The following is a 26,922-nucleotide window of genomic DNA, read 5'->3' on the forward strand; positions in this document are numbered from 1 at the left end:
ATGGCGCGGCAGGGCGGCGGGCTCTTCGCGGGCTTCCGCGCGCTCGGCCGCTACTCGGGGCCCGTCGCGCACGTGCTGCGCTACCACGGCCGCCACCGGTGCTTCTACGTGGCCGCGGCGGCCGGCGCCAGCGTGCACACGTACAACGTGAGTGCGGCGGCCGCGCTGGGCGCTGCTGCGGCCCGGGGCGCGCGCTGTGCTCGCTGCGGCCGCCGTTGGCTGAGTGCTGTGTCTGGGCAGGATCCCCGAGTTTCTGTTGGAAGTAGTTTCGGAGCCACAAACAAGGAAAAACGCATTTTCATCTCATTAATCTTCTTTTTTTTTTCTGTCTTCTTAGGTGAACAAGCTTGGTATTGTTGCCGTGAGTAAGTATACGCAGCTCGTTCGAACTCTTTTTGTTTGTTTGTTTGTTCAGGTTAAAAATATGTGTAGGCAACCTTGAATTCAAAAAACGAGAGTTGAATTGTCTATATAAATACATACCCTGAAGTATGTGGAAAAGAGCCTTAGAATGAAATATGAGGATTGGTAATGCCAGTTTGGAAGTAAGGTTGTATTTTATGACCGTAACTTAGTTCTCTTAGCGGTATACTTTGTGGGCTTTTTCCCATCTTACAAAAAAAAAAAAAAAAAAAGGTTTTAGGAAGGGGTGGTGAATAAAACAGTTAGTTCCAGATCTCTCTCTCTTTTTCTTTTTCTTTTTTTTTCTGTTGCACTTATTGGAAGCCTTTGTAATAAGAGGAAGGTTTGAGTCTCAGAAGGCTTTACAGGGGGTTAGAGATGGGCTGTGTTGCTGGACAGAGAACAGGATCTGCTGGCTGGATGTGGTGCCCTGCATGTTGCAGAGACGCCCGTGTCGCTCGGTTCTTCCCTGCCGCTGGGGCACGAGCCCCACGGTGCTGCCAGGCAGAGGCTCCAGGCAGCACCACCCACAGCCTTGGGAAGGCAGGAACGTCACGGAGTGCCAAGCTGCTCCGCTGGGGAGCAAGGGGCTGTGCTCGAAGCTGGAGCGGACCCGGAGCCCCCAGGACAGGCGAGGTGATCCCCGTTCCCGGCCTCCCGGGAGCGGTGTGGGCAGCAGGTCCAGGACTGTTGTGGCTCCCTGCCTGGCTGGCGCACCCAGCTGTCACCTCCTTCCTTGTGGGGAAGCTGGAGGGGATGAGGGCCGTACTGCACATGGCTGGAATAACTTGGCTTGTCTGGTCTTGTGAAGGCTAAGAGACAGCCTAAAACCAACCCATCTCTGCCCAAAGAGCAGTTACCAGGGTGTCAGAGGGGGCTTTGGGGATAGTGGCAGACAGTAACGAGAGACCACAACTGCAGGCTGCAGCTGCAGAAGGGAAACTGGGGAAAAGACTTTTCCCAGGAGAGAACTGCCATGCAGCAGAGGTGGGATCTGCCTTGTGTGGGACCTGGCTGAGTGCACCGTGGCAGCCACCCTCACTGACAGCAGGGACCATCCAGTTTCTGGGGCTGGTGGGATGCTGCGCAGGTGACATCCAGCCAGCGGTCTGCAAGGTGTACACTGCCTTCAAAAGTTGGATTTTACTTCTGTGTTCCACAAAATTCCTGCACAGATCTTGAAAAATAGATACTCTTGGTAGCTGAGCATCTGGAAGCTTAAGAATAGTCACTGTTACAGAACAGACACTAGATTTAGAAGTACTTAGTGAATGCTTAACTTATTGTTGTAGACAGATTAATAGAAGTTCTATTTTGACAATACAGTCATGAAAATGATGCATATTCCGTTAAATCTTAAGCCTTTTGAAGAATGAAGACACTGAAATGCAAAATCTCGGTTGAAAAAAAAATGATGTTCTTTTCTATGTGATGTTACGAGTTTAGTGATGATATGATTAGTGCTCTGAATTTTAATCTGGACTAGTCTGTAACTGTCTATCTTAAGCAGGCTTGCACAGCAGTTATGTGCAGTATCAGACTTGAGTACTGTGATTTTTTAGACATAAGTCCCTTCAGAGGTGTTATCAGAAGAACTCCTAACATGTATAAACAAATGAAATCTCTCAAAGTGCAGCTTTTCTTATTTTGTTTAATTCTTCCCCTTGAAGATGTATTGCAGTATAGGATTCGTTGTATCACATAATTCATGTTACAAAGCAATATCGAAATGCATCCTGTGTGATCGTGCAAGTTTGCAGGTGAATGACTTAAAGTTGCACAGATGATTCTTGGTCTGATACTTTTCAGACAACGTACAATCCCCAAGTACTGTGCTTTTTATTCGTGTACTTTCCTAGGTGTAGGAGTGTTCTTCCAGGTTTCGATCTCATGAAACCGTATCAGTGTCTCAGTGTGGTTTGGAGCTTGGATCTGTAAAATGCTCTTTTACTACTTGAGCTAGTTCAGTAGCTGATTGCAGGAGTGGATTTACTTTCTCAGTCAGTCACTGGGTGGGAGATTATATTTGTTCTTAAAGCAGTAAGTTTGCTGTCCTGAAAAAGAAACAGATGTGGCAGTGATTTCCCAGCTTGTGGAATGGCGTAATCTAACAGGCATTTGCTAATTCTCTGTTTATCATCTGTTTCAAATCCAGTAGGCTGTGGGGCGAAGTATTTGTCTTTAGAAGTGTTATTTTGTAAAGTTTAGGAAATTAATATTTGCCTTTACTTACAGTGTAAGTTAAGTATTTTATTATTAAGTGTTTCTCAGAAGAAGATCCACATTCTGTTTTATCAATGTGTTTTTCTAAAATGTACACATTTCTTCTTTCAACAAAACAGCTTTTTTAGTTGATTACTGTGCTAGAAAAATACACTGATAGGCTTACTCTTTGACTGTGAACTGGAAATGTTTTTAACCTCACTGTCTTTTCATTAACAGGTAATGCTTTGCCACAAGACATTACATGTTTGGCCGCAGATCGGATGTTGGTTTTTGCTTCATATGAGAATGTTTTCCATGCTCTTGCCAGGAACAAAGAGGTTTATATCGTTTTGAGCTTGTTGCTTGGTGTAATATGAAACAGATGAGTAGTTTGTAGTTGTTTTCTAGGCAATCTTCCACACTTAAGTTTCCATGGATGTTTTATACACTAAATTTTAGGAAAAAATAAACAAACAACAACAACAGCTTCTGCAGAAAGACCAATACAAACTTAAAATAGGAAAATGTAAGGACAAATTCTGTAATGTCTGACCTGTGTTTTTATGTATTAATCAAAGTAACTTGCAAACACCTTTTAATAACAAAGAAAACATATTTTTTTCTTTGAAAGATTTGTCATCTTTCCCTGTATTTCACTTAAATTTATTTTTAAGGGTGTATTGGCAGCCGTTGATCGGTAGGATAACATGGTATGCCATCTGAACAGATTATATTGAAAAAATGTCTATTTGAAATTCTAGGTAGTTCATACCTATGAAGGTCACAAGGGAAGGATACACCTTCTACTGCCTTTTGGTGACCATGTCATCTCTGTGGATACTGCTAATGTTCTTATTGTTTGGGATGTACAATCAGAAGGTGAGACATTTTATTGTTACAAGTCTAATGTCATGTGTTGTAAAACAATAAGTAATTTAAGAAGGGTTCCTTAGTGTGCATATTAGAGATTAGTTTACTCTAAAAGAAGACTTAAACAATGTTACTTAAACAGTAATTTGAATTTGTAATGCCGCAATAATTTTTCATGCATGAGTTCTGCACTGCGTGTAAAGCCACAGTGAAGATCCAGATGGGCCTACAGAAGTCTGCTGCTACAGAAATTATGTATTAAAACTCCTTTTCCTGGTAAAAAGTGTGTTACAGCAGTTTTGGCATCATCCCTAAAATCCTGTAATTCTTTGATTGTTATTAGTCTGGGTAAAATTAAGTTCCTATGAATAATGTTTGTCGTGTCAGCATCTTCTCATGCCATTGGAAAGTGTCTTATGGGATCTTGTATTGGTAGCCTGAGTCTTCTTTAGAAAGCATTCTCAGACCGTCATTTTCTGCATGCTGGCTCCACATGTGGCTGCAAACTGGCATTAGTGATTGGAAGTTGCTACTGCAGGCAAATGGTATGCTGATCAGATGAGGTGTTTTGCTCAGGCAGGAACAGGAATCTTTCAGAAAAATAAATCACTACAGTTTTGACAGCATTGTTGTAATCAGTAGGTTTATAGGGGAAAAATATACCTTCAGGCAAACAGATGTTATAATGCAAACACATTTGGCCTGTCCTGCTATATGTTAGCTAATCCTTTCATGTAAGTAACCCCAGTTATGGGATTCATACAAAGTAAACATCAGTTCTGCCTTTTGCACTTGCCAAGGGATCATGAGCCTGCAGATTTGTAGAGGTGGCCAAGACTAACGTTATTTGTAACTTTTTTGCAGAGGAATATCTTCGACTGGATTTTGATAAGGCTGTTTTTGCAGTTTCTGCAATCCTGCATCCAAGCACCTATTTGAATAAAATTCTCCTTGGTAGTGAACAAGGGAGCTTGCAGCTGTGGAATATAAGATCCAAGTAAGGTTCTTAATAACTCAGATATACTTTGTACTCCAAGTAGTTTTGTTTGCAGCAGCTGGTATTTTTACGCATGGTAATTTTCAAATGTGGAATCTTTTACTGAATCCTTTGGCAGAAGTTTTCAGTTGGTCCGTCTCCAGAACACAAGAATGCTGCTGCACCCTTAATGCTGATCTCTTTCAAGTTGTGTGTTGTTTTTCCTCTTTCTTCTGTCAGGGAACGTGCAGGAATTTTTTTATTATGTTATCTTTTTTTTTACTATTTCTTGGAATCACTTAGCTTTCCCATGAAAATAATTAAAATGATACTAAGTGCATGTTCAGGCCTTCTGATTCTCTTTTCCAAGTTTGATTTTATGGTTGGTGCTGGTCCAAGGAAGTGGCAGCAGGTAACGTGGAGGCAGTTAGTATCTGATACTTAGAGTTTGTTGAGAAGTGTGTTGGTATGCGGTTGTCTCTGAGCATATCCTAGTAAAGCAGAGTCTGTAATGACAGTATTTCGTGCTTACTGCCATCTGCTGTTTTTTAACTCCTAAAAGTTGGGGGAAATTCGCTATTGCTGTATATAAATATACATAATGCAAATATGCGTTGGTACAGATTGCATAGTTAAGTGTATTATTCTCTTAACTGCTGTTAAGAGTTATTCTCTTAACTTTCAGTGATGCCACGGACTTTTTTTGTTGTATATTTAATATATCGGGTGCACTGTATACATACAGAAAGTAAGAATGACGTAGTGTAAAATACAAACGCAGAAGAAGTATATGCCTGTACTTACCCTACCCTTGTTTCAATCTTGAATGCCTGCCACAGCATCTCAGATGCAGTACTTCAGAGACATTAGGTAATCTTCCTTCGGTGGCTTAGGTTTTTCCTTAAGAAGAACTTAGGACATTGTTGCTACCCCCTTGTTACGTAATTTCTCCAGTGTCTTTCCTCTGCGTGGTATCACAGATAGATGTGAGAACAATCTGCCAAGAAAAAAAAATAGGAAAAGAAACAAACAAACAAAGACAGAATGGGGGAAAGGGTTGATAACCTGTGGCGAGAAAGGAAAGTGAGAGGAGGGAGCAGATTGTTATTGTCAGTCTTGTAAGAATAGCAACTTATATCTGTGGCTGATGGAATTTTTTTTTAATTGCATCTGTTCTTGAATACCATTTTCTTATTTACACCCTTCATTAGCATCTGAAGTACTGTGTGACTACTTTGATGACTTTGTGACCATTCTTGCATTACATTTTGGCTGTTAACACCTTTTTGAAGAAGAAAGAAGAAAGAGTATACTTCAAAGACAATTAGTGTCTTTGTGCAGTGAAGTTACTCTGCAAATAAGGAACTTATTAGTTGAACCACCTTGTTGTGTGGACAGTGAAAGTTCTGAAGAGGTCTGCTTAGAGTAGAAATGCATAGGGAGCAACTGGCTTGGAATGAGTTTTTCTCCCTGTTTAAATTATGTAGCTATGTAAACTTTATTAATTTTGAAGTATTAATGCATGATACTAACTTCTTTTTTCTTTTTTTTTTTCTTTTAATTTCCCCCCCTCCAGTAAACTCCTATACTCATTTGCAGGATGGGGCTTAGGAGTCACGACTCTTCAACAAGTTAGTAATTTTTTAGTATCTTAACTATCTTATGTAACTGGTTGAGAATAGCAGGGAAAATATTCTTGTTTAACCGTATAGCCATAAAGTTTATATTCTTTTAAGTCATGTTAATAAGCCTCCCTAGATTTTCACACATTGAAAAGATAAGACTTGAAAGGCTTGAGGCCTTTGCCCTAGTCCTGTCAGTTCTATCATACTTTGCATCTTAGCCATGTGCTATTTGTTACTTCTGTAATCTCTATTTGCTGAGTGACGTAATGATTTCACAGAAACAATCTATTTGCAAGATGCAGATCTTATGATGTGTGACATTTGTTACACTGATTGTTTGTTGCTGTTTAAAATTATTTTTCCTTGGACATTTAGAAAATGTAGGTTTGATGATATAAGAAGAGATTTTATTATTGTGTTTAGTTTTATTAAAATATTGATAATAAAAAATGAAAACTAACTGGTAGCATTTCAGACATTGGTGACAGCTCATAATGGTCTGCAGTTGTCCTTGATAAAACTTGTAGATGTGAATGTGTGAGACAGGGGTGTATAATGGTCCGCCAGAAATACTGGTGGACTGTTTTTCTGGGAAGTTCAGTCTTCTGAAAAACAGAATAGTTTTATTCTGTGAAGAGTAAATGCAACTTTTTGCGTGTCTCTGTTTTTTTGTTTAGATTTATCAAATGGTAAAATGTAGATGGCTTGCAAGGAACCTTATTTGATTATTCTGAACAAATTGTGTTCAACTTGTCCCTAGACTTAGATGTGTTGCCTTGTACCTACCAGTTTGCTAGTGTAGCTTCTTGTTCTTCTCTTTAGCTACCATGTAATGTTTCTTGCAGGCCCCAGCAGTGGATGTTGTTGCAGTGGGTCTGGTATCTGGTCACATCATTGTACATAATATTAAGTTCGATGAAACTCTGATGAAATTTCAGCAAGACTGGGGTCCCATCACAGCAATATCTTTTCGGACAGGTAAATCTTTGCACTTTCAGTGAAAATACTTACGTAATTAAAATACAGTAATGCTTTCGTAAAAGCATTTCAGACCCAAAGTTTGGGGGCAGTGTTGAGAGTTTTAGTTGTCAAAGGCTATAAATAATCTAGAAAAGTTGCCAAAAAGTTAGAGAGCTTGTGCATCTTTACCATGCTTGTTGTTTTATAGTGTTTTCTTGTGTGCACACTCGCAGTGCACAGGAATCATGAGGCATGGTGTTTCTTTTTCACATTGAAGTGAGTCAGTTAGTATTTATAGCATGCCAAGGGCTGTCACCACAGGAGTTAGTACAATCAGTACCCTCTGTGTTTGTACCAGGCTTACTTTTCAGCAGTGTCTTCCCAGTTAAAACAAGTCAGAATATTGATATATTCTGGTTTCTTTTATGTAGATGGATTATTCCTGAATGGGTGTTACTGAGGATTAGTGAATATACATGTGTGTGTATATATATATATATATATAAATATATATATATACACACACACACACATACACACACATATATATATACATATATATGATCCTATTCTACAGCATTGTGATCCTGAATCTCATTTCTCATTAGTTAAGACTAACTTTAATATCTTAACAGAATATAGATTCTCCCTCCAATCTGTTTGTCTCTCTTCTTGTCTTTACTTTTGTGAAATATAATATAACAATGATTGGTCCAAAGAATCATTTTAGTTGTTTTGAATTCATGTACTCATTTCAGGCTTTAAGTAAATTACTATCTATTAAAACTAAAATGAGCTATTGACCAATTTCACAGCACTACAGAAGAAAGCGGCCCTGAGGCTGTCTATTTTAGATGTCCATGGTGTATATAATCATAAATTGGAAGCTGGCCTTTTCTTTTCTTACATCTAAAGCAATTTGTCAGTTACCTAGGAAATGGACAACTGTTTAACCTTGACATAATGTCTCACTTACCTGAGTGTTTGTAGTACATTTATGGAAGCTATTATGACATGTTAATCTCCTTAATATTAGATGAAATAGAAAAGTAGAGCAAAAATTAGAAAGCCTGTGAAATGTGAATTTTAATTATTAATTCAATAAATGTGATCAGTTTTAGAATTTTTTGCCAGATGTTGAGCCACAAACCTAACAGGATTAAAAATAGAGAGAGTTAGCTTCTAAAGTGGTGTTAAAGTAGCTGTTATATTCTGAAACATGAAGACTTATACATTTTGGGGAAAAAGAAGCAGAATAGAGATTTTTCTAAAAATGTTGTAGCAAAATTTTAAGTCTTATCTATTGTATCAGAATGCTGCAGTTCAGCATACCTGGTGTCATCTGTTACGAAGATTCCTGTTTTTATTGTCGGTTACCTTTATTTCTTTTCTGTTTGAAAGATTGGAATATTTTGCTAAAGCATATTTTTAGAGTTAGCTTGAGAATTTTTTTCTTCTTCACATTTGTGATGTATATCACTTTCTTGCATTGGTTTTAGCCTAAGAGAAATAAATATGGTTGTATTGAAAGTCGAGAAACGAGCATTGTTTTATTTTGTGAGTAGATGGACACCCAGTAATGGCAGCTGGTAGCCCTGTTGGACACATTGCCCTATGGGACCTAGAGGAGAAGAAAATAATTAGTCAGATGCGAAATGCCCATTCCACAGCAGTAGCTGGTATGTCGTTTGTCCCCGGGGAGCCGCTTCTTATTACTAATGGTGCTGATAATGCCATAAGGGTAAGTTGTTGCTGCCTGCTTTTTAATTTTCTTTTTCCCTCCCATAGTCATCCAAAGTGTGAGTATTTAGTTTAGGTTGAAGCAGTCATTTTTAAAATGAAACAAGACTTAAGATAGCTGAACGTACTCTCTCTCCGTTTCTGTTGATTTGTAGTGAAGTGAATGAAGGGTCTGCTGCTGCGATGAGAACATGGTAGCCTTGAAGAACTAAGTTCTGGATCCACTCTTCTGGAACAGCAATTTATAGCCTAGTTCACTAACCCAAATCTTCATCTAGTTAGATTTTGTTAGTGTTTAGGGCTATAAAGTGTTGTGTCTGAGAAATACCGCTTGTGTCATGGGTTCTCTGATGCCAGTAACCTCAGGTAAAGGGGCAGAATGAATACCTGGGGAAAATCAAGTGCTCTGGCACCTATGAAGATTTAGGATCAAGAGTAACAGCCCACGTGTGGATTTTTTGCTGGCTGCTAGTTTACCATGCTGCGAAGAGCTGTTGTTATTGTCACGGTGGTGTTTAGGAGTTTCATTTTTCTTCATTGTCTGGGTCCAGGTGTGGATTTTTGATGGACCTGGTGGAACTGGTCGTCTGCTGAGGAGCCGAATGGGACATAGTGCACCTCCAACAAAAATCAGATACCATGGGCAAAATGGAGAGCAAATTCTTAGTGCAGGTATGAATTCTTGTTAATGTTCTTCAGCTGATCTTCTACTAGGATGGTGAAACGTGCAGAAGTCAATGTTTTTGTTTTGTTCATGTAGTAATTTATACTTCATGTATTACAGATTACGTGTTTTTGTGAAACACAGGAAGTAATTAATCTAGCTAGTGTCATTATTGTTGTAGCAAACTCCTTCACAGTTGCCCTTTGTTACCCTAAGGAATGCACCTTTTGTTTCAGACCAAAAAATGGTTACAAACTGACAGGCTTAGGAGTTGCTTTTGCTGTACATACTCATTTTATCTGCTTTATTTTAAAGCAGACAATAGAGAATTGAAGTGTTTTAGGAGAAGAAGAATATGAGAAAGAGATGTCACTATTATCTCTGTGGGGCAAAATAGAGGGAATGGGATATAGGCCATAGAAATCTAGGCTTCATTAGTTTCATAGTTTATAGTGTATCTGCATTTATCCTTGGAACAGAATTTTTATTAAATATTTATTGTAATTTTGTGGTTTCTGAGTACTTATGTTTCTTGTTTGGTAAGATTGTGCATAATATAAAGGTGTTTGTTTTATGCCCTTCTCTGATATTTCATCAGGTCAAGATGGAACATTACAGTCATTTTCAACAGTGCATGAAAGATTCAATAAAAGTTTAGGACGTGGTAAGTATGTTGGTGAAAGTACAAATAGTTGTGACAGAACTTGAGGAAATACTTATGTAGAAAGGTGCTAAAATATTGGGCCTTATTTTCATTAAAACTGTTGCATGAGAGCTCTGCACCTCAGTTGCTCAATAAATGTAATTGTTTCTGATGTGTAAAGTACACTCTGATATGCTTGCCTTGTTAAAATATCTAAGCAAGCTAATTTCTCTAGCCCAAGAAGTTAGTTTACTTTGAGAGTAAACTCGAGTGACTAGAGAAACTAGTTAGTTATTCTAACTGATGTGTTAGTTTACTTCGGGAGAAGCTGAGTGTGGTTTTTATATTAAGAGGGTGTAAAACAGTAGGTGACATTTTATTTCATTTTACATACTTGACTCTTTTTCTGTATGCTCTTCTACTGAATTAGCTAAATTAACACAACTAGGGCATTTTTCTTGTCTCCAGTACCTTGGATTTAATCACAAAGCTTAATTAAAAAAATATGTTCCAAGCACTGCCATTGTTATGGGGCATTTTCTTACCCAGTTCAGACAAACTGAACAGAATAACTTCTGTTTTTAGATATCTATATATATGGAAATCTAGGTATTTCAGCAGATTCAAGAAGACAGGTGTAGTTTACTTCATCTTTTACATACTTTGGACATTGAATTTCGAAGTCCTGAGTTTTTGATAATAAAAGGTGTGTGTTAATATATTGCTTTATGTAGTCATGCCTGCATGACCATCTTTTTATTTCTGATGGTGGCATCTCTGCTTCAGGATGTCAGCACCAGATCCTGGAAGAAAAGTTAGCTATGTGACAGGAACTCTTATTTATGCTCTTAACTCCTCAAACCCTTGGAAATAACAGTATTATTTCACTGTAGAGATAAATATTTTCCATTGATGGATCATCCTGGACTTAAGATCTGTTACACAGAAGCTTGTCAATTAAGCTAAAATAGTAATCGATTTCCTTTTCTTTCTTATTCATGGATTTGTCACATATTCTACTAGAGAGATGTTTGGATAGTTCCCATAAAACAAGGGGATGTTTAGATAGTGAAGATGACAGATTGTGTTTCAGGAATGAGTATATATTAGCCATTGACTTAGTATGACAAATGCAAATATTTTCCTTTTTTTAAAAATTCTGTTTAAAAAAAGAGAAAAAAGACAAATCCATGACACTAACACAATCCACTTGCTCTTTACATTACTGATAATTTTCAGAAACTTAAATCACATTATGGGGAAGCTATAATTTATTATTTGGAAATTTCTGTAAGTTTATTTGAATGTATTATTATAACCTGAAGCTTGTGTTAAAAGCACCTGTAAAGAGACCATGAGGACTGAGTAGTGAAAAGCTTAGTTTCAGTTAGTTAATGAGTCTGTTACATAGAATAATAGTTTCAAAATATATGTCAGTTTCAAAAAAAAATAGGCCAGAGTTTTCTAAGTTTTATAGAAACTTTGTTTAGCGAATTGACCATTTTAAAGCAATACTCATTGTTTTGTTTTTTACTTTTTATTTTAAGGTTCAATTAATAAAAAGAAATCAAAAAGGAAAGGTCTTAAGAATGATACAATGGCACTTCCACCCATTACAGCCTTTGCTTCAGGTAAGCAATCTTATGGCAGAGCTCATCATGTTTTCATTACTATCTCTTCAAAAAAATGATGGGTTGAAAGTCTGCATTGTACTGATGAGATGACTGGGATTCTGTGACCCTTCGAGAGCTGTGGAGTGTCCGTTTAAAATGACATTTTACATAACAAATTCTTTTCTTACAAAAAAGCTTATAATATATATATATATATATTTACATTTCCAGTAAGAACATTTCACTTCACATTCCTTTAAATTCAACCAGCTTTTGGCTGAAAAAACTACAATATGGGAATGAGAGTGTTCTATCATACATTTTGTTCCAGGCTGGAGGATCAGCAATAAGGTGTTGAAGATCTTAAGTTGCTGAGGAAAGTTAGTTATAGAGGATGACTGATTCCTAAATACTGCTAATTTAAGTGTAAATATGTTTTTCAAACCACATTGACTCAAGTATACATAGATATCAAATGTATCGTCATGTACCAGAGAAGTATTATTTGGTTTTCTTTGGAATTTCAGTTGCAGCAGCAACTGGAATTGTATTAGTGTTTGCCAGGTATGCTTTTTTTTTTTAATGTTAGCTCCTTGACTCTGTCCAAAATAAATCATCGATGTAAATTGTTTGAGTAAGGTTGTTCAAAAATGCTGCTACTTTCATGTAAGAGAAGTTTATTTCCCTTCGGAATTACTGTTTCTAAAGTGAATATATGTTGCACTGCAGAAATAGCACATCAGAATGACTGGGATGGTATCATTGCCTGCCATCAAGGGTATATAACCTGTACAACGTGGAACTATCAGAGATGTTCTATGGGAGCTCATAAACTGATGCCGGAGGAATTTAGCAATTATAAGCCTCTTGATATATATGCAACAGTAAGTTTTTTTTCATGCCAGTGTTTCTTCAGAATTACAGTGTATGTCATTTTGGTTTGTTGTATAGAAACAGAATTTAGATGTAGAAAGTACGTTCTAGAGATGTTTTATTTAGTTGCTTTGCAGTTTTTTCTTCAAGTTTCAAGAGTGTCCTACTTACTTTTTTGTAATGTGAATGGTTTTAAGAAAAATGCTGAATGTGCAAGTGAACTGCAAGTTCTCTTTTATGATTCGGTCACTTAGTATTCCATGTTTACATTTAATTTTTTTTAATGGTGTCAAAATGATTATATGCCTCCAATGGCAAACTCTCATACTTGCTCATGTGGGCAAATTGCTGCTTTGTTTTTTAATAGGAAAAGTGTATTTTCAAATTCCCTTTAAAATGTCTTGCAAGCTAAGCACACAGTGAAGTCAAGCACTCTCTTAAAAGAGGTTTAAATGTTTGCTGTAACTTAAGAGCTTGCAACACAAGTATTTACTGTGCCACAGCTGTTATGCTATGAGTTATTATTTTATTTTGTGATAACTTCTTTTATCTTATGCTTAGCACTTTGGTAAATTCGTAAGTTCTCTTGCAAATATGTGGTTTCTCTTAACAGATTGTTCAGATTTTACATTTTCAAAAACACCTAGACCATCGTTTCTCTGTTTCTTAGAACTTAAGCTCTGTGTGAACTTGCAGTGTTATGGTGCCATTGGCAGTACTGGCACATAAGGGGAGTGGTAGCAGGCAATTTTAGCTTTTATCTTAGGGATTGAATTCATAGAACTCACAGTTTTAGGAATATAGGCTATTTAAGTTATAGGAGTTACATTATTACAGGAATTAAATGTTAGTAGTCCGGAATTTCATTACTTGCGAGCTTGTGTTGTCCCTTTTTTTGTTTGTTGCCAATTTCCTCATTTTAAAGTCTTCTTTCTCTGCTTTTCTTTTTTTTTTTTCAGAATGATAAACTGTTTATTTTGTGCTGCTTTGCTTTAAGAAGTTTAATAAGTTTTTTTTTAAAAAAAAAAAAAACAATTGTATTCTTTAGATGAATAGTTTGTATTTTAACATCTTTCCTAATGAGGAATATACTTTTAAGATTTTTTTCTTGTTTGTGTTTTTCTTCTCCAAAGGCAGTTGATATTACCACATGTGGAAACTTTGCTGTAATTGGGATGTCAACGGGGCAGGTAGATGTGTATAATATGCAGTCTGGCCTTCACAGAGGGTGTTACGGCAAGGAAAGAGGTAAGGATATCACCTTTTATTAGAACAGCAACCAAGTAGTAGTCCAGTAATCCAGTTATTTGCAACAATTAAATAACAGTGTATGCAAACAGAGCTCTTGAACATAAGTGATGGTGTTCATGCTTTCTCTCCAAATAATTATGTGAGTGTGTATTTTATGTCATGTATCCTCATGTGCTATGTTTGTTGCTGCTTTGTAAGTCTTGCATGCTGTGAACTTGCAAGCAGCGTGCTTTGTGGATTTGGTTTCTCTGCTCATAAATTAACTGAGCTTGAATCTTACAAGTTTATTAGGTGGTTTTGTAATTTTTGTCATATTCTTTACTGCTCATGTAATAAACTACGCTTATGGAACAGTATGTTTGAATTCTGAAATACAAATCCTTTTGCCTTTAGCACATGAAGGGGCTGTTAGAGGGGTGGCAGTAGATGGATTAAACCAACTGACAATCACAGCTGGAAAAGAAGGATTAGTTAAATTTTGGAAATTCAAAACTAAAGACCTGGTTCACTCCACTGATCTTTCTTCTTCTCCAAGTGGAATTCTGCTTCATAGAGATAGGTAAGAAACTAAAGCTTTGGTTATGTGTTTTGTTTTGCTGTAATCGTCTAAGCTGAGTTCAGCAATCAAAGATACCTAAAGATACTAACATCTAGTTCAGCAACCAAAGATACCTAAAGATACTAACATAGCTTAGACTTCTGATGCTTCAAAGTACAGCTGTCTTATTAGGTTGATAAAATTTCTTGTAAAAGTAGTAGACAGTTGCACTTCAATCCTGTTTCTCTGAGATTATCTCAGGATAAAAGTCTTTGAGCAAGGTTAGGACGTTTTCCTTTGTCTTTGAATGCTCTTTGTCAAATGTGCTATTGGTTTTGGCAGCGGTATTCTGGGAATTGCCTCTGATGACTTCAGTATTAGTATTTTGGATATAGAAACCAGGAAGATTGTCAGGAGATTCTCAGGACACCATGGACAAATTAACGACATGGTAATTGTTAACTTTTCACAATAGAAAGTGATGTATACAAATACTTAATTATTTTTAAAGAAGATAAAATTGCGTAGATATACTATTTCACTAAGTATTGTGTTCAGCTATGAACAATAAAAGTACTATGTCAACTCTGTTGCAGCAGCGATTTGTCAGTTTGCAACTTAAGATGTACGGTACTGAAAAGATAACGTTTTTAGCATGATTTGGGATTTTATTAAAATTTTACAACAAACTATAATTTTAGGTTTAACACAAAAACCTAAGTATTAGGAAAACTTAAAGTCACACTGAGGTGTAAAGTTGTGCAGCAGTCTTAAAACTGTTTATGTAGATAAAACATGTCAGTTAAATACAAGAAGGAAGCACTTCTGAAGTTGTGTAACACACTTGTGATTTCTTTACATCTTGTTAAATAACACTTTGCAGTGGTCATTGACATACTCTATTTACTTAATACTCTGATTTATAGTTTCTGACTTAGATTTAAGTACTAGGAAATTAGTATTTTGGGGATTCGGGTTTTTTTTTATTGTTTTTCAGTTTTATGTTTCATGCTTTAATCATAAATGCATACACTAGGCCTAAAATGTGTACCCTAGAACCGTATGTAATCTTTGTTAGAATATGCAGACTTATTCTGGAATAGCTTGTGTTTTTTGACTTTTTTTGTCTAATAGTAAAATATTGTTAGGTTTCTTTTTATGGCCATTCATTTTATCCTGATCTTAGAGAACAATTTATTCTTGGACCATGTAACACAAGACTTACTGTATTGACTTGCCAGTCTTGACTTTAAATTGAGTTTTTTTTTTTAATAGACATTCAGTCCTGATGGTCGTTGGCTAATAACCTCATCAATGGATTGTACCATAAAGACTTGGGACCTTCCTTCTGGATGGTGAGTCAATTTAAAAAGCTATTGCACAGAGCTCTTTTAATTCCCATTCTATGTGTTAAGTGGTGAAAAGCCCCTGGCTTTATCATCTGTCAAGAACTTGTAGTACACAAAATTTGAAGTAGGATGTAGCCGGTGTTGTGTGATGCTAGCAACAGGAGCTTTTTGCTGAAAATATGGAATCTTGGACAAGTGGTGTCCTGCAGGTCTGATGATGAAATATGGAGTAAAAGTGTGAATTCATTCTTAAGCAAGAAGCAGCACTGTAATATAAATGGCAAGAGGTCACTGAAAGAGGTATCTTGTGATAAATAGAAAATGTGCAAATAGAAAAATAGAAACCATCATCTCAATTGCTTTTGTATTAGGAACACAGTAGGGTTTTAGTTCAGTTATATTTTTAATTTGTGCTTGCTTGTAACTGCCAAAAATGATGCTTCCTGCTTCCTGGTGTACTATTTTTGCATGCTGTGACAGCTTTCATTTTACTACGAAGTGTGTGATGTATGTCATCTAGCACTTGACCTATATTTGCACGAGGCATGGCAGTAGTCTGAAATGGAACGGGATGAGAGGAGACTGTCATCCAGCCAGTCTGAATGGGGGGAGAGTTTACATTCCACTAGGTCTTCTTGGTATTTGTTAACATATTTTTCAGTTTCATTTGTTTCACTCTATTTTTATTTTGTTGTTCGAACAACCTAATCCTATGTTAAAGCAATTTCTGTAATGTGTATCCAACAGTATTATCAAACTCTTGCGAGCATACAAGAATTCACTTTTTAAAGCAAATGGAAATTTTTTTTTGAGGTTGAAATAACAGGATCAGGTGAAGATATATAGTGCATATCTGTTATGGAAGAAGTTTTATATGGTATATTTAAGGTTATTTAAAGAAGCTAAGTAGAAATCAAGTTTGTCCAAGAAATACTCGTGTTCATTTTCTAAGGAAGATGGGAACTCTAGGAAGTTAGCTCTAAAATAATGTTAAAAATCATTGTATTCTTTCATTTATATTTCGACTTGAGTTTTAGTGTTGTTTGAGTAAGAAAAGAATTTGGGTATTGGGTGTAGTGTTATAGTTCATACATATTAGACTTAATTTTTTATTATGGTGCATTCATATCAGGGTGCATGGTACAAACACACATAGTTGAAGAGAAATTTGGCATAATGGTTAGGAAATTTGTGTACATGGTTTGCTTCTGAGTTTCCATGTTTGCTTAAGTATATCTTCTAAATGCTAAAAATGTATTATTGAAAAAATGTCTTCTATATTCATACAAATGCACATCAGTGTGTTTGCAGCAAGAGAAATCTGTAATTCTTGTTCTTTAAGAAGACATCGCATAAACGTTCTTGAAATTATGTTATGAAAGTTTGTTTCAAACCCAAAGAAAGGAAAAGACAGCCAAAAGTTCCCGGCCAACATAACTTTTCTTTCCTGCCTTATTTGTGCCTATTGTAATGTAACGTTCAGTTGCACAATAGCAATTTTTTTCCTTCCAGCAGCACGCCTGTTCTGTGTGTGAGATGAACAGTACTAAGAAGAGGAAAAAGCAGTTGGTTCCATCTATTAGTTTATCTCCTTAGTGACCCTTTTTCCTCTGACTTAACAATTACAACATTTTCTTTTTCTCTTTTTCATTACTACCTGGATGATAATACTAAGTTCGCTAACAGTGAAAATAGTACTGGAATGTGCAGAAATGTAGCATTGCCAATTCACAGAGTAACTGATGCAGAGTATCTCAGATATTTAGCATTTCCTCGGCTGCTGACTGTGCGTGGCCAATGAGTTGAAAAGAAGTAGAGAATGATCATTTATTACGAAAAAGCAATGCAAGGATGGTGAAGATGAGTGAGGTTAAAAGAGAATGCTGGATACCTGTCTTTCTAAAGCCTTTCAGTTTATGCTTTGGATGAACGTCTTGAGACAGAGTTAAAAAGGAAAACCTTTTGCCATTCCTATAACCTGGTAGTGAAAACATACTTTATTTTCCAGCAGCCTCTTATTTTATCCTTTCCATGGTCCTATTTTTTAAGTCAGTGTAAACATGAACAACTTCAGTCTAGGCAGGGTTCATTTAGCAAGTATTGTACATTTTTGCATGAGAATCACAGGCATATGTCTCGTTGTTCTTCCATTAATTTTTTTTTAAATCTGTAATTCAAACCATGGTTTAAGATCAGTAAATAGGAAAAGTTGGTTTATTTCGACTTTTAATGTTGCATTTGTTCTTCATGGTTACTTTAGTGAACAATAGTTCTCACTTTATCAGTAAGATGGATTTACAAAAAACAACAACAGAAAACAAAACAAAACAGCCATCCTTCTGGTAAATTTTTTAGGCAGCATACCCTACATTAATGCATGTTCAGGCATTTATGGCTTTAGTGTTCATTTATTTTACACTGGAAGTGGTGAATTGTGTACCTATTACTTTACCTTTTAACTTTTAACTTGTAATTTACATCTGACAGCATTCATAAGGAATTTTTTAAATCTTTTTGATGCGTAAAGGTGGGACATTTAACTTCATTTGGCAAATCTTTGCAAGATTGCTGAGTGCCATTAAAATGGGAATATATTTTAACTGCTTTATGAAATTAACATTTTTCTCTGTAGTTTGAATGGAATAAATTGTTATTGTTCTGTCCTCCATAATTGTAGCACTAACTGCAGTTAGCCCTTCTCACTTTACTTTTGATTTTCGTCTGTAATTAAGACCAAACCATTCATACTTCGCCTTTTCTTTCCGCTGTTTCTGTTAATGACCTGGTCATCTAAATCAACTAGCTTGAAGATTAGAAGTAACTGAAATGTATGTGTAAGCAAGTGACAAGAAGTGCTAAGAATTGTAGATTAGAAGGAGGTCTCCTGTGGTGTGCATCACCCAGGGCTTTCAACAAAGACTGGAACTCAAAAGTGACTTACTCTGACTCGGTAGTCATAGACTTCAATATATTGTATGTTTTTATTTCTTAATTTGTCTTTTCTTTTCAGTAGTGAAAGGATTGATCAGGGAATGGTATATCATGCTGGAGATGCCAGCTTGATGTACACCAAGACAAACTCCTGCAGATAATCAGATTTTGTAGGGTACATTTCATTTTGCGCTTTAGGATCACACTTGGCGCCGAGTGCATATGAAATGTCTTGAGGGAGCTGACAAGTAATGGTAGAGAATTAACAGATGAGATCACAACAGCTTGGGGCTTGTTGGAAGTGTAAGATCTGTTGCCACTAAAGAGGTTAGTGCTGGGCCTGAATGTGGACAGGCGAGTCATTGTATTTTCCACACAACATCCATGCTAAGGAGGTAACCTGGATGTACCAGTTCTAGCTGATTTTAGAGAGTTCCAGAGAGGTTAGTGAGTAACTGATTGGCCAGTGCTATTCATTTGTTAAGTTTACATATGTAGTATTTGAACACTTTCAGTGTTTTGGTTGGATTCATTTTCTGTGTTGTGCTTTCTCTCCGTAGCCTCATAGATTGCTTTTTGGTAGACTCTGCAGCTGTGAGCATTACTATGTCACCTACAGGAGATTTTCTAGCTTCGGCACATGTGGATGAGCTTGGAATTTATTTGTGGTGAGTATACGTTTATTTCTATAGAGAATTTGTGAACTGCAGAGCAGTTCTTGTAGAGAACTCAATGGCAAATAAAGAATCATATAAAGTGTCGCCCTCTAGAGTTTTGTCTTCTCTCTTTCTAAATAAGACTGAGGTACCGTCTGCTGCTGAGATCTGCAAACCTTGAAATCTCTTATGATTAGGACTTTTTCTTATAATTAACTGAACCCTTTTTTTCCTAAGTGCTTCTCTCACTCTGAAGAATTCCTGTTATAACATTGCTGAAATATTTTTGTTTGACTCTACTAATAGTATTTTTGCCCTTCAGAATCTTTGTCACTAATATAGTATTACTTTCTGAAAGCTCCTCTTTTTGTCCTGCTGTACAATGTTATGTAAGACTTTTGCGTGTAATTTGGAAACTGCTCAAGATCAGCATAGATGAAAACAAAAATGCATTTTAGCTCAATCTACTGATATGGCTTTGAAACAAATGACTGATTAGGTTTCGGATGGAAGTAAGATGATTTGATTTAATTGGTCTGATTTTGTTCTTCGTAATAATAGATTTTTCAGTTTATGGTTATTGGCAGTGAACTTTTGTTAAGTTCAGGTTTTGTTCAGTTTTCAAACCTCTCTATGTTTAAGTAAAATGTGCTTCCTTGTCCGTAAGACAGATGGTTTTAGCTATCTCTGGTTAATATTGACAAACAGTCATTTGGCAACATGATTTGTGTGCATTCTCTTTACAGAAAACTTCCTAGTGGTTCCAACCTACAAGGAAGTTTTCCAAGAGTACCCTTCTGAAATTCTGTGAAAGAAGAATAAATCATTTTTATTTGAATAATGCATAGTATATATTGAGTATATAGCAAACTTTCTTGGTAGGCAATTTTGCCATTTCAAATAAGCAATAAATCTTACTTCATAGTGGCATAAATATTAAATTTTGACAGTAATGCTTGAGCATAATTTTCATGTTTTAGACTTTTAGAAAACGTATAATCACATTTCGTTTCTTGTTTGCCTTGCAGATAAGGAAATCTAATTTTGAATAGAACTTGGTGATTTGTCATAGTGTGGTAGTATCAGACTGCAGTAAAATCTTTTTCTACCTGAAAATTGCTTTTAAAACGTCCATCTTATTTTTCAGGTCAAATCGTTCTCTGTATTCGCTTGTCTCTTTACGGCCCCTTCCAGCAGATTATGAACCTGCTACAGTAATGCTTCCTGGAACGAGACCTGTGCAAGGTAACCTTCAGACTAAGAGTATTTTTGTACTGAAATTCTATTAGAAGACACACAGCTTTCTCCGTGAAAAATCAGTGGGGGAATTGTTTTTATTCCTCTTTCCTCTGACTTTTTTCCTGCTTGTATTCCATAGGAGGTTTGGTAGTGGGTATTGTCATTGTGGCAAGACAACTGGGTTCAGCCTGCCTTGCTTGAATTCTTGTTGGATTCCCGGTGGGAAAAAAAGGTCTAAATTGTATTTCTGAGACAATAGAAATAATTGTGCTTTTGAAAGCCTCTAGAGGGAGATCTTGTCTGCTCAAGTCTAGCAGCTCTAAGATAAGTGCCTAGTCAAGAAATTAATTAGCCATGACTGCTTCATTAAGCATATGTTTAATTCAGATCCCTGAATTAGGGAGAGAAGAGTTCATCCCAATACTTTGAATGGTCTAATCCTGTAAGCAGTGCCTGGTTCTGCCAAACACATGAATTCACTTCTTGTCTTCAGCATATGTTAAGCAGTGCCTGGTTCTGCCAAACACATGAATTCACTTCTTGTCTTCAGCATATGTTAAGCAGTGCCTGGTTCTGCCAAACACATGAATTCACTTCTTGTCTTCAGCATATGTAAGGCTTCTGTCTGGCTGCTCTAAGCTTTTAATGTTTTAAGTTTCTTTGTGGCATTAGGCTTTTCTGTGGTATTCGTAGTTTCAGCCATGTGTAAACTAGTTAATTTTGCAGATAAGGGGAAAGTGAAAATGGTCAAGACCACATAGAATTCTAGAGCAGATTTAAGGGCAGAATCCAGATTTTTACTGTGTGACATCGTGCTATAATATTATGATTTTCATCATTTTTATATGCAGCTTCAGTCACAGCTGTGAACAGGTTATGAATATTGTGCATACATGAGTACCACAGAACTAAGATCGCTCCATACATATTTTAAAATCATTCGGTAACAATTCTTTTAAGTATTTTATTATTCTTCCTGTTGGCCTTTATTATCTAGGTGAAGTAATTTATTTAAGATTCTGTAGTTTACCCACTGTATGTTGTGCTAACACCAATTCATATGTCTGTTGTGATACACATTTTTAAAAAATCGCAGAAGAAATGTCATGTTTTAATTAAAAAAAAAAAAAAAGTGAAGTACATATGTTAACAAAGATACTTGTTCTTGAAAGATGAAGAAGCAGGAGATGAAGAAACATTTGATAAAATGATAGAATATGATTCACCTGAGCAGCTGGGGGAGCAGCTGGTAACCCTCTCCTTATTACCTGAGTCACGGTGGAAGAATCTCCTCAATCTTGATATCATCAAGGTAATAATATAGGCATGCTATCACTTACCTGGTGTAGTATGTGGGGTGTGTGCGTGCATGCATGCGTGAGTGCTTTTTATTGTTTGGTTTGCTTTGGTTTTTCAAAGTAAGTTAAAAAAAAAAGTTATTTCTCCTATAATGTAAAACAGATGTCTCGACTGTTTCTATAATACTCAAAAAGTGCTTAAGAAGGAAGGACTGTTCAGTATTTTTGTATATTATTCTACAAGGCTTAAATAGCTATCTGAAGGAACATATTTCAGTGTCAACGTAGTTTAATAAGTTCCTGTGAGGTTGTTTTTGGTTGTGCTTCCAAACCACTGTCAGGCATTCCCATAACTTAGATGAGGATGGGAAAAAAACATGGCGTACAGCCAGATATATTTGGCCATATGAGTTGCATTTTTCTGTTCAAGACTGTATCCCGCCTTTCTTCTGTTGTTTAGGATTTTGCAGTAGAAGACTTGCTTTTCACAGTTTCTGGGGTTAGGGTGGGGAGTTGTTCAACTAAATATCTTCATAGTAAGTGGTAAAATGTTTTTCCTATCTTTTAACTTTTCAGTCAGTCCTTTCACTTTTCACAATACAGATTTTAAAAGTAATTCTTTTAATAACAGCAAAAATCCTGTTTTTTCTTACTATGACGATGAGTTCTAATTCATGTTTCTAACTAACAGAAAAAAAATAAGCCAAAAGAGCCACCGAAAGTTCCCAAATCTGCTCCCTTCTTCATCCCAACCATTCCTGGTCTTATACCACGGTATGCTACTCCAGAACAAGAAAATGATATTCAGGTAAAAACAGGACTTTATGTGATACTGAATGCCTTGTGTATTCTTCCAAAGTAATTTTGACATTTGATGTCTTCAAATCTCTTGTTCTGTCAGTAAGAAAATAATTGGTATATAAAATTATGTTGCATATTCATATACACTCTGTTATACTTTCACAATCTAGTCAAAGGTAGTAAACCTGGGAGTACTGGCACAGAAATCTGATTTCTGCATTCATCTTGAAGAAGCCCTGAGCACTAATGAGTGTAAGTTAACAAGTTATTTCACTGAAAATGTATTTCACTAGTATTGTGATGAATATTTGTTTTTAAAGGCAGAGTTGAGGGAAAAAAATGCACAGTACAGTAGCAAAAGCAAAGAAAATGAGTTGTTATGCATAGAACTGAATAATGTGTATATAGCCAAACTAGATCAAAGAGTGGTGTTTGTCCAGCTTGCCAGCAGTGTGAAGCCTAGCTCAAATGAAAAAATGTGTAGAGAAAGCAGATAACATTCCTGAGATAGACATTTTTGAGATTGTGATGATGTTGCCCAGAAAAGGTGCTGTGAATTATCTGTAGAGTCAGAAAGGAAGGGAAACATCTGAGAAGTCATAAACTGGTGGTCTAGTGAAACATGAAAAAGGTAGTTTTCCTAAAAAGTTCTGTTTCAAAGGCTATTTCTCTAAAGTTTCAGGAAGACTGTGCATTTTGATTGTAATTGCTTTACAATTTAAATCCTAAAAAGAAATAATTAATTATAATTACCATGTGCTGGATTTCTTGATTTCTTTGAAGTTTGGTCTCTTAAACTGCCTGTGGAAATGTATATACTTGCTATTAATATAATAACTAATATAATTTAAAAATCTGTATGTATTTAACAATCAATGGCTGTCCCTCTGGGGAGCAGGTCTACCCAGGCACCATGTGTTGGGCTTCCCAGGGCTGCCCTCAGGCCAACTCTGCTGCAAGGGGGATGTGCTCCAGACTCTGTGCTCTGGTCCCAGGCCCAAGCACGTTGGTCCAGACCCAGGAAGCTGCTGGTTGCAATACAGCTCTGAGCTGCCCAGTTTACAAACAGCTCTTCAAAGGCCGCTAGACATAAACAGATAACGTAGTCAAAGCCATGCTGGTGGGGCACCATTGGGGTGGAAGCATGGTTTGCATCTAGGAGCAGGACAGTGGGACGTAGATTGTGCTGGAGACATTTCCCGTGTTTCAATTCCCATGTGTATTAATTCCACAGTGTGTTCCCTATTTTTTTAATCTCCTGTGGTACAGAAATTTAAAAAATGAGTATTATCAGTACTATTAATGTTTCAGTGGCACTAATGATTTTCTCAGCAATCAAATATTCAGAGGTAGAATTGAATATATCGCCTAAGGAATATGCGTCAACATCCAGTGCTGTTAGTTACAGTTTCTTCTTAGCAACCCCAGAAACTGAAGTGCTAATCAGAAGATAGGTTTTGAAAACATTACAAACAGCTGCGTTTGTGACCATGCAAAATTTCATTTCTGTGTTTATAAAGTACATGAATGTAATTCTCAAAGTGCATGCGGGATTGGAGAAATACTGAATAATATGTTTACAAAGCAAAAGAAAGAGTTATTTGTAAATTGTGCCTATTTCTACAAGGAAAATATTTTTTTCCAGGGAAGACTAGAGAAATGTATTTAATAATACCAGTTGTGCCTTAGAAGGGCCAGATTATTCTTAAATGAAGCTTGATACTAAGAGCATTAAGTTTAAAAAGGTTCTTGGCAGAAGTACTAAGCAGTTTTTCTCTTCTGATAATAATAACAGCTTGAAGTCCAAGTGAATCAATTTTTTTTTGCTAAGGAGCAATGCAACATGACTGTTATATGGTTAATTAGAAATTTTGTACAACTTAAAACACAGAATTAATAAAAGGAATACAGATTTGAAGATGTTGATTGTATTTTTTGAGCAAACTTGTAAATAGAATACATCTATCTTACTAGAGCTACGCTTCTTTGTAGTATGAGATGAGGAAGTAAAAATAGGATGGCATTTGGGGTAAAAATAAAGTAGGGAAACAAAATGGATTTGAGACATGTTGTTTCCAAATAACTGCTGAAGAATCGTTGGCACGAAGAGTTTCTGGGGTGCTTTTCTGCAAACATTGCCAACTGTTTATCCTTCAATACTTTAACATAGATACAGCTCCACTTAATTTACTGAAAGACCTGGGACCGTCCAACATTGAGGTAGAACTCAGGGGCCTGGCCCCGGAAGGCGGCGGCTCTGTGGAGGTGATGCTGAGTTTCTTGAGGATGATCGGCATGATGCTGACCAAGAAGTACAACTTTGAACTTGCTCAAGCATATCTTGCACTGTTTTTAAAGGTAATGTTTTTCTATTAAAATTTGGTGTCGGTCACAAAATGATCATTCCCCAGTAACAGGATATAAATTGCCTGTGCAGATTTTCCACTTTGAGGAATTATCTTAAATGTCTTTTTGGTCAGAGTCGTTTAAAAAAAAAAAAAATCCTAAAAAAAAATCTAAAATGTCTAAAGACTAAAAAAGTCTAAAAGTCTAAAGTCTAAAAAACAGATGTGGTAAAAAGAACAAGCTTTATTCTAGTATTGGTTACCAGTGATGATATGATTGTTATTTTCTTTTTTGTAACATATTTGGCATTCTGACATACTCTAGTGCATGAAACTGTAGGAGAAGATAACTACAACTTAATAGGAAAAGTAGTGATAAGCATTGAGACACATGTGATAATGTCTGATTAATGTACACTTACTAATAGTGCTACTGCAGGAATTGGTTTTGAAAGTATAGGGAGTGTGATGCCAAACAAATATGACTATTATTGTCCTTTTTTCCTCTCTTTGGGTTGGGCAGAGTCCCTGGTCTGTGTCCATAGAGCAAGTAGTTCAGAGCAATAGGAGTAGATTTGTAAAGCGAAACAGTTGTGACTGAGAGGTCCTGATACCTACAGTGATTTTTTTTTAATTTTTTTTTAATATAGATTATCTCTAGACCATTAGTAGCTGAAACCTTAGGTGCCAGGGTTCATCTTGTGGATTAGTTTCATACTGAGAGATACACTGCTGCTCTGAAGTACTAATATAAACTTAAACTCCTGGAATACCTGAGCACAGATAGCTTTTGTTGTAGCAAAATTCCTAGATTTGAGTTGAGGCAAAGGAAATAACTAGTTGATCCATTAAGTGGTAAAAAGTATTGCTTCTAATAAGAGTTTTTTTTTAATTATGCTTTTTTGCAAGATTTTTATTCTTTGGAGGCATCTTCTCCCTGTATCAATTTAGAGTATGCTGGCATCATCCTCCTTGCATTATGCAACACAAGTTATTTAAATAATGAATTTTGGTGACCTCAGGGCATATGTTTAGCCTTTCTAGTCTGAAGAGATATTCATTATGCAAATTAGAAAAAATGGAAAGTTGCTCTCTGGAGAAGTGTGTGATGAGGATACATTTAGTGGCAGAAGTGTAACTAGTAGTTACTAGTTACTGCTGCATTACTTCAGCAGCAATGTGCTAAAGACAACTTGCTGCTGTATCCTATGTAGTTATACATGTTGGAGTAAAATGATTAAAAAAGTCTTCTGGTAAACTGATGGCAGCATTAAATGGAGGGAATCAATTGCAAGTAAATAGTCTGTCTTTTTTGGGGGGATTACTGAAGGCAAACCTGTGGAAGTAAACGAGGAAGCTGATGCTCTAAATTTTGATCATCTGAATTTATTTCACAAACTTCTTGTTTTTGTCTGAATTTTTCACTTACTCCTCCTTTTTATTTTCAGTTGCATCTTAAGATCCTCTCATCAGAGCCAAAGCTGCTAGAAGAAATATCCAGATTGTCAACACAGCTTGAGGAAACTTGGATTCATTTACGGACTCTTTTCAATCAGAGTCTGTGTGTGTTAAAATATGTGAAAAGTGCATTGCTGTAAAATACATTTTCTAAGCATTTTCCCTGCATTGAAATCTCCTTGGATTAATAGTACCATTTATTGTTGAAAAGAGTAGGTTCCAAGAATTATACTTGGAGTTTGGATGCTGTATTTTACAGTTTACAGCAAAGTATTGTAGCCAGTGCATAACAATACTTAAATTCATTTTGGTATGAGAGAAAATATGTGCAAGTTAAATGTGCATATTGTATTTACAATATCTTGTTATTAATGAACAAACAGTTAAAAGACTGTATGCAATACACCTTGCTATTTTATGCTTTCAGGACCAAAGATGTGTATCAGAACAAAGAAGTGAGCAAAGTTGAGTAAGAATGTGTTTTC

At 36.3% G+C, this 26,922-nt stretch overlaps 1 protein-coding gene across 1 annotated transcript; it reads left to right on the forward strand.

Moving 5' to 3' along the window:
- Positions 1-26,922, forward strand: WDR36 (WD repeat domain 36). Its single transcript, XM_088530800.1, has 23 exons — positions 1-147; positions 338-365; positions 2,845-2,945; positions 3,369-3,486; positions 4,342-4,474; positions 6,030-6,084; positions 6,924-7,056; positions 8,604-8,779; positions 9,330-9,450; positions 10,041-10,106; positions 11,633-11,716; positions 12,428-12,582; positions 13,705-13,819; positions 14,216-14,381; positions 14,703-14,811; positions 15,636-15,715; positions 19,201-19,308; positions 20,444-20,541; positions 21,708-21,847; positions 22,525-22,641; positions 22,805-22,886; positions 24,805-24,992; positions 26,428-26,922. The coding sequence occupies exons 1-23, from the start codon at positions 1-3 to the stop codon at positions 26,575-26,577; spliced, it is 2,670 nt and encodes an 889-aa protein (XP_088386926.1). The 3' UTR covers positions 26,578-26,922.

Source organism: Tinamus guttatus, unplaced genomic scaffold, assembly GCF_059628265.1.
Source record: "Tinamus guttatus ecotype Peru unplaced genomic scaffold, ASM5962826v1 Tinamus_guttatus_pri_ptg000388l, whole genome shotgun sequence".
In the NCBI taxonomy this organism is placed as follows: domain Eukaryota; kingdom Metazoa; phylum Chordata; class Aves; order Tinamiformes; family Tinamidae; genus Tinamus; species Tinamus guttatus.